Source organism: Triticum aestivum, chromosome 3B (genome assembly GCF_018294505.1).
Source record: "Triticum aestivum cultivar Chinese Spring chromosome 3B, IWGSC CS RefSeq v2.1, whole genome shotgun sequence".
NCBI classification, from domain to species: Eukaryota; Viridiplantae; Streptophyta; class Magnoliopsida; order Poales; family Poaceae; genus Triticum; species Triticum aestivum.
Genome location: NC_057801.1, coordinates 96,832,934 through 96,841,203, shown reverse-complemented (window position 1 = coordinate 96,841,203; position 8,270 = coordinate 96,832,934). Strand labels below are relative to the sequence as shown.

The following is an 8,270-nucleotide window of genomic DNA, read 5'->3' as shown; positions in this document are numbered from 1 at the left end:
AAGTCTAAATTCAAAGTAGACTCAACCTTCTTGGAGGCAAATAACTCAAGAGCCTTGTCTAGAGATTCCGCAACCGTCTCCTTGTATGCAACCCAACGTTGCTCGGAGTTCACACGCATTGTCTTCCAACGGATGTGCATTCCTAAACCAACATTATGCCTTCCCTCGAACTCAACAACGTCACTTGGGTCCATCCAATTCAAATCTTTCCTCACTTGTTTCAAAAGCTCCGCATAGCTAGGACTACTCTCAAACACCATGTCAAGCTCATCCGGGTCCGTCTCAACATTGCCTTTCAAAAAGGCCTCTTTATCCACATGATGAACATAAACACATGTTCTCCCCATCCCTACAATAATCAAAAACACACATATATCAAGTAAATACTTAAGAAAAATATTTGCACACATATGCCCTAACATATATATGAATTAATAACCCTAACCCCCACATAACAATAACCACAACCCTAACACCAACATAACCCTAACACCAACATCAAACACACATAACCCTAACCCTAGCATACTATGGAAGCCTAAACAACCCAAATTAGCAAAGAAATATAACATCATTCAACACAAATTTCCAAATCCTATCAAAATCTAGGGTTTCCCCAAACTAGCAAGATTTGAGCAAATGTGACAATTCCTATGGATGAAAACGAGGGGATCGGAGGAGATTACCTTAAGGGAGGGGTTGGCTTCGAAATCCACGGTGTGTGGCGGATTTGCAAGATTTGAGAAGGATTTGAGAGGGGGGAGAGGGGAAGAGAGGAGGGCCGCAAGTCTAAGGGTTTGGGTCGGGTGGGGGTGTGTGGGGTGGGGGTGGGAGGGGAGAGAGGGTGGGGCCAGCCCAAGTGGAACACAGACTGTGCAGCGCCCAAGAGCTAGGCGCTGCACATTACAGGTGTGTGGCGCCTAGATCTTAGGCGTTGCACAGGTGCGTGTGGGGCCGCAACTGGACCAGGGCTGCCACGCTGGCAGGATGTGCGACGCCTAAGGGAAGGGCGCTGCACAGTAGGGTGCGGCGCCCGGATGTCGGGCGCCACACCAAAGGGTCAGCAGAGTGAAATTTTTTCGTGACCAGGTCAGTTTGTGATTTGATTTCTGCCTGAGGTCAGATATGTGATTTCTGCAAGGAACTGCAACCCCAAAAGATGGCGTCCAACTGCTCTGTTTGCTCAGCCGCTAGCCGACGAACCCAAAAGCCTCTTTTGCCGCGGTTTGAATGCAGTCCAAGGCTGCCACCCTCGGCTGTGCCCAGAGCACGTTCCAAAGGCTGCGATCTCTGTCCTCCGCCGTCCCCCGTCTGACCGTCGTCGTAGTCCCGTGACGGCGTGACCCGGCCTGAGCAGTTGAGCACCATCCGCCCGGTTCACTCCGCTTCGCTTGGCACCGACGGCCAGCATAAAGCCCCACCCCCGTCGCCTGCCGGGGCAACGCCACCACCACTTCCCCTCGCCAGCCAGTCACCACCAACGCCGCGCGCGCGCACGCACGAACCACCGCACCAAGCCGCCTAGCCGAGATGGCATCCGCCGCCCCGCCACCGCCGTCGTGGGTCATCCTGGGCAGCGTGCCGCGGGTGCTCTCGGCGGCCGACGCCAACGCCGACCTCCCTCCGGGTCCAGGCGCCGCCGACTTCTCCCTCGCGCTGCCGGCGCCCCCGCGCGTCGCGCTCCTCACCATCCCCCCGCGCATCTTCCCGTGCCGCACCACCCCCAAGAACTTCCCCTCCGTCCTCGCCGCCGACCCCTCCGCGGGCCTCCTCCTCCTCCACGCCGACCAGGGCCAAGCCACGGGCCCCACCATCATCGACACCCCCGGCCACCAGGAGTTCTCCTGGCGCCCGCTCGCCGCGGGCTACTTCGTGCTGGACGCCGCCGCCGGCTCCGCCCTGCCGCTCCCCAAGCCCGAGCTCATCGCGCACCCGGGCCACCTCGGCCTCATCGCCTCCCCCGATGGCGAGGGCTACATGGTCGCCGAGCTGCAGCCCTTCCTCGGCGGCGACACGGCCATCCTCCTGCGCTTCTCGTCGCAGGACGGGGAGTGGGTCAGCAAGAGCGTCGGCTACCCGCTCCCGGCCCGCCAGCTCAGCCCCAACGGCGTTGTCTCCTGCTCCGGGAGGCTCTGGTGGGTCGACCTCTCCTGGTGCCTCCTCACCTGCGACCCCTTCGCCGACGCGCCGGCGCTCACCGTCGTCCCGCTCCCGGACGGCAAGGCGCTCAAGTCCAAGGAAGCCTGGGGGCTGCTCGACAAGTACCGCTGCGTGGGCGTCAGCGCCGGCAAGCTGCGGTTCGTGGACATGTACCGGAACCGCAACAGCAACGGGGCCGCACAGATCAGCGTCTGGACGCTCGCCGACTATCCGCCGTACTCCACCGAGTGGACGCTGGAGTGCGAGGCCACCTTCGCGGAGATCTGCAACGACGCCAGCTACAAGGCCACTGGTCTGCCGAGGAAGATCCCCGTGCTCGCGCTCATCCATCCCACCAACCCCGACGTGGTCTACTTCTTCCAGGACGACCACCTGATCGGCGTCGACGTGCGTGTTCGCAAGGTCGTGGGGCACGAGGTCTACGAGCTGGTTGAGCCGCCGCGCGAAGACGTTGCTTCCCGCTTCGTTCATGCTTGGCAGCTGCCACCGTCTCTCTGCTCAGGTAACTCATTGTACATCTCTACTCCATGACTCTCTGATTCTTTGTCACTGGCTGTCTGGCTTGTTAGTGATTGGAAATGGTGAGGTTCTGTGGCATTGTGAAAGGGCTAACATTTCAGTTGTTGCCGCAAATGCTGAAATTTTCAGAGGCTAGCTTGTGTAGTTGTGTTTACTGATTCTCCAGGTAGTGGTTGTGTTTGATAAGTGTAGGGGGCTAAAATTGAGCTTTTAGAGTAAATTAGTCCTGTTTGAATATGTTCATGGTCTTATATGTGTGAGATGATATGTATATATAACTTACTCCCTCGGATCCAAATTAAGTGTCACAACTCTGAACCGAGGTTAACCTTAGTTCAAACTTGCGACACTTATTTTGAGTCGGAGGGAGTATTATTCAGTGTTTAATTACTAAACAAGATCTAATCCACATTATGTATAAAATTGACTAAGCATATGCCCTATATACATTTTTATGCTTAAATATGCTTGCTATGGGTTTCCATTCAAAGCTGCAAGGTCATTAACTGATATGTTATTCAGTTTTTTTCTACCCTGTATCTGTCAATAAGCTTAGTCATGTTTACACAGCTTCAGTAAATGGCATTGTATATGTTTTTCTCAGTAAATGCAAGACATTGTGTTCAACACTAGTCCCTTTAGAAGGTAAGTACGCCATGAGCATGTGAATAACCCAGTCCTGTAGGCTTTGTGGATAGTGCTGCTAGGCTATGGCTGCTTATACTGCCTAGATGTTCTCAGTTTATAAAGGGTTTTAGGAGTACATGCCTGTTGCAAATTGATGGGCCTGTTTTTAGATGCAGGGGTCTCACACTTCCAGTGATTTCTAACTTAGACACTTGTATTTATGTAACTTTGCAAACAATTTTGTTACCGGCTTGTTAGCGATTGGAAATGGTGAGGTTCTGTGGCACTGTGCAAGGGCTAATATTTCAGTTGTTCCTGCATATGTTAAATTTTTCAGAGGCTAGCTTGTGTTTATTGATGCTCTAGGTAATGGCTATGTTTGAGAAGTGTAAGGGGCTTAAAAAGAGCTTTAGAGTAAATTAGTCCTTTTGAATATGTTCATGGATCTTATCTGTAAGATGTATAGCTTACTGTATTTAATATTAGTATTTACTAATTAACAAGATCAAATGAACATTATGTATTCCACCAAAAATTGACTAAGCATATGCCCTATATACATTTGTATGCTTAAATTGATGTTTAGAACTTTAGATAGGCTTGCTATGGGTTTCCATTCAAAGCTGTAAGGTCGTTAACTGCTATGTATATATTCAGTTTTTTATCTTCCTTGTATCTGTCAATAAGCGTAGTGATGTTTACACAGCTTCAATGCATGATAATGTATATGTTTCTCTGTAAATACAAGACATTGTATTCAACACTATAGCCCCCTATGCAACGTAAGTATGACCTGGGCATGTGAATCGCCCGGTTGTGTAGTTCTTTGTATATAGTACTGCTAGGCTTTGCCTGCTTACTGCCTAGGTGTTCATAATTTGCAAAGAGTTGTTAGGAGTACATGCATGTTGCCAATTGGTAGGCCTGTTGTTAGATGCATGGGTCTCGACACTTGCAGTGAGTTCTTACTTAAGACACTTGTATTTATATAACTTCGCTGAGATTGATTTTTGCAAATTAAGCATTGTGCGCATAAGGCAAGGCTATATAAGTGAATTGTCACAGTAAGGTCCTTCCCTGGATTTTACGTGGCTTCCTTGAGTCGTACTCCAATGAATTCCATGGACTGACTTTCGCGAAAACCAATGCGCACTATATTATGGGACGGAGGGAATAAGATGCAGCCTCGACATTGAATATATATTTGAATGTTCCTAAAGACACTCTCTGTTACTGTTACTTCAATATGTACATGCATGTTTTTGATAGAAGCTGTCTGCAGGAATCCATACGCCAGTGTTTGCTTTTTTTAAACATAGCATTCTCTCTTGTACATAGCACTCTATATAGTGGCCATGTGTTTTTTTTTTCAAGACTCGCATTGGTCAGATAATATGCATAATGAGTGTGACGTTAGACATAAATACTGCATAGAGCAAGCATATTGAAATGAATTGCCATGAGGCATTCCTTTTGTTGTTTCATTCAGCTCCATGAACACATATTATGTTCCTAAACTCTGGTGCGCCTCACTATGTATATATGCAAATTTCTAATTGATTGCTGTTAGTGGGGTTCGTCTTACAATGTTAATATTTTGTACTGTAATAATTATCAGAATGCTTGTGCTAGCTCCTTTTCCTTTTTCTTTTCCCTTCAGTTTGCATTGGTGTGACAAAGGTGTCATGAATAGGCAGACTGAATCAACTATTAATTCTAAGCACTTGCATTCTGCCCTATGTCTGTGATCCATAAAAGACCCATGAAACAAGTTGGCTGATATAATATGCTCTGTCTGTCCTTTGAAGGTCCTGCAGAGGAAACCGTTGATGGCGCGGCTGAAGAGCTGCAGCAACTGAATCTGCGTGACTATCTGAAGAAGTACAAGCTCATCTGTTAGATGAAGATAAGGAATGAGAAGCAGGGTTAACTTCTTAACAGGTGAGCCCAGTTAAGTTGTATTACCTCTGCCTCAAAATATAAGACGTTTTGGTAGGTCATTTTAGTCTACCAAAATGTCTTATATTTTGGTACGGGGGTAGTATATTTGTCCATGTACCACATTAGCTGTCTCTTCCACTACTGATATCATACAGACTCTGCCGCTAAAAATTTATTTTCCTTGGTTTCAGGTAGGGGAAGTAAGACTACATCGAAGTATCAAGGCTGTTGTGATGCTCAGTGACCACTGGCCGGTTGGCAATGGCTGAGCCTGAATGTTTCGGGGATCACTATTTTAGCTGAGACGTTAGTAGTACTGGTTTTTTATGATGTAGCACTATGCATGGATGATCCACCACTGTCTTGGCTCAGAACTAAAGTCCAGTTCTCATGGGTATCTATTACTGTATGGCAGAACTACTTCAGTTAGGCTGTTGTTTTTCCGTTTGAGGGAACAAACAGTTAAGCTCTTGTCATGTTTCTTGTTGATGTTGCTCCGGCCTACGACGTCGTGAGCGTGCCGCGAAATTCATCTTTTGTTTGGGTGAGATTTTTCTGTTGAGAAAAAGGGCCAAAGGCCCCAGCCCCATTGCCGGAGTATCACCAAACCATCCATTGCAAGCACGCCAAGGCTAGCAGCAACACTGCCTTGGCAGAGAACTAGAAACTGGAGAGGGAAACGGTAAGACTGAAAACTGAAAAACAACCGTATGAAAGACTGAACATTGGCGGTTTCCTGGCATGTTTGGAATGAAAGAATACCATTTCCTGAAGGTCGCTGAGAGCATCATCAACGAGCTTAATTCTTGGATAATCGCTGGATTTGGAGGAGCTCAATAGACTGGCACAGGATAGCATTATTTCCTCCTTTAGTGTGTACATTTGTATAGCTTTTCCTACTCCTTTCTGGCTGTCAGCCGTTCTGTGAACCATAAACTGTGTCTCTTGGGGTGACTCATCCTATCTTAATGAATGAAATCAGCACAACGCTGTTTTTCGTCAAAAAAAAATCCCTGAAAAACACCGTTTGCAGCACATCAAAATGACAGATTCACAGGGATATCCAAGAAGTTGCGTGCGTGCGTGCGTGCGATGAGCTTGGTTATTGGGGAGGTTTTGCCGAGTTAGCTCGGCGATTTCTGCCAATTGACAGAATGAGCTTTTGGACGTCAGTTTGTTGCGCACATTAGTTTTTTTTTTTTTGAGTTTTCGCTTAGCCCGAGCAGATGGCTTTTCCCAAGATTAGTGCTATCAGCATGCCTTCATCATCTGCCACCGTCGAGTATTCTTTCGTCTTTTACAGTACAAAGAGAGGAACGAGGACAAGCTTCATCGGCATTTCCTATACGGCGCCCATTATAGGGTTAACGGCAGAGGGCGCACACCCCCTTCTCCACGCTGGGCCAGCCCACCTTGCTCGGGTACTGTGATTTGAGCAAGCGACTGCCTGGCTCAAAATTCGCTGCCATAACAAGCCACCCTCCCTTGACGTGTTTAGTTATAGCTTTTCCCTTCTTTTCTTCTTTCTTTTTTTTTCGCTGCAACGGTTTTGTCCGGTTTTCCCTATTTTTTTCATTTTTGTTTTCTTTTTTTCTTTTTCCTCGGAACGGTTTTGTTCCTTGTTTTCTAAAGTGTTATAAAAAATCCATGAATTTCTTTTCAAATTCAATGATCTTTTCGAGATTCAGTAAACTGTTTTCAAATTTGATGAGCTTTTAAAAAAATCAAAATTGATGAATTTTATTAAATTAGATGTATTTTTCAAAATTGACGAGATTTTCTCAAAATCAATGAAATTGTAAGATTTGATGAATTTATTTTCAAAATCAATGATCTTTTTAAATTTTGTGAACTTTTTTTCAAATTCGATGAAATTTTGATAGATTCCATAAAAAAATTGAAGACCTCTTTAAAAATTTGATGAGCTTTTTTCAAATTGTTGACGTTTTCTCAAATTTGATGAACGTTTTTGCAAAATTAACGAACTTTTTTTAATTGATGAATTTATTTGAAACTTTCGAGATTTTATTAAATTAGTGAACTAATTTTAAAATTTGTGATCATTTTTTGAACTCACGAATTTCTGTCTTTTGGAAATAAATCTAATATATTTTTATTTGCCTATTTTTCAGAAGACAATAATTGACCGGTGAATGGTTCAACCGTCAACCGGTCAACATTTGAATGAAAGTAACAAAGGTGTGCGCTGGCTAGCGATTTAGCTATTACTTGTAATGGGCCGGCAAATAGCAGCAGCCGCGAGGGAGCCCGAAACCCCAACCGGCGCCATGGTAGGGGGAGCTCCTATGTGCCGCTTATTGCGGCACACAGTCAGGGCTTCACACAGGGGACCGCCCGACTGGGCCGGCGAACCGTAGACCTCCTGCTACGCTTGATAGTCCCCATTGCCACCTGATCTAACATCAGTTACTGACTAAAACTGCAGCCCAAATCTTTTAGAAGGAAAGCCAACAACAGATCCGATTTTCAAATAAATTTCAAACGCAACCTTTTCTCTGCAAACGTGCATATTATTTCGAAAAAGGAACTCAAACAGTTTTCTAAAACATAAAATATTTTTTGGAAAATCTTGATTATTCTTGAAAACATCAACATTTTTTTAATCATTGATCAATTTTGAGAAACGGAAACATATTTTCAAAACATTGAACAAAGTTTGCAAAACAGGAATATTTGTTAAAACATTGAACAAATTCGAAAGTATGAACATATTTAGGATCTACGAATTTTTTTTGGAAAATGGGAACATGTTATGAAACTCTTGAGTTTTTTTAAAAGACACAAACAATTTTTAAAACACAAACATTTTTCTAAAACGGGAACATTTTAAACTCCCAAACAAAATAATAAACACGGACAAAATTAGAAAACACGAACATTTTCATAAACTGCAGAACAAATTTGGAAAATGGGAACACTTTATGAAACTCTTAAGTTTTTCTAGAAAACATGAACAATTTTGAAAACACAAACATTTATTGACAACGGGAACATTTTAAACT

General features: G+C 45.2%; 1 protein-coding gene across 1 annotated transcript; it reads left to right on the top strand.

Annotated features, from left to right (window-relative positions):
- The first annotated feature begins 1,257 nt into the window (after window positions 1-1,257).
- LOC123068854 (uncharacterized) lies at window positions 1,258-5,718 on the top strand. The gene is made up of 3 exons (XM_044491536.1): window positions 1,258-2,662; window positions 5,115-5,247; window positions 5,439-5,718. The coding sequence occupies exons 1-2, from the start codon at window positions 1,531-1,533 to the stop codon at window positions 5,204-5,206; spliced, it is 1,224 nt and encodes a 407-aa protein (XP_044347471.1). The 5' UTR covers window positions 1,258-1,530; the 3' UTR covers window positions 5,207-5,247; window positions 5,439-5,718.
- The last annotated feature ends 2,552 nt before the right edge of the window (window positions 5,719-8,270 follow it).

Bases quoted from the DNA above. Each gene is read 5' to 3' on its own strand.
- LOC123068854 (XM_044491536.1), top strand. From the start codon at position 1,531: ATGGCATCCGCCGCCCCGCCACCGCCGTCGTGGGTCATCCTGGGCAGC. The intron at 2,663-5,114 runs GTAACTCATTGT...TGTCCTTTGAAG, and splicing joins GCCACCGTCTCTCTGCTCAG to GTCCTGCAGAGGAAACCGTT.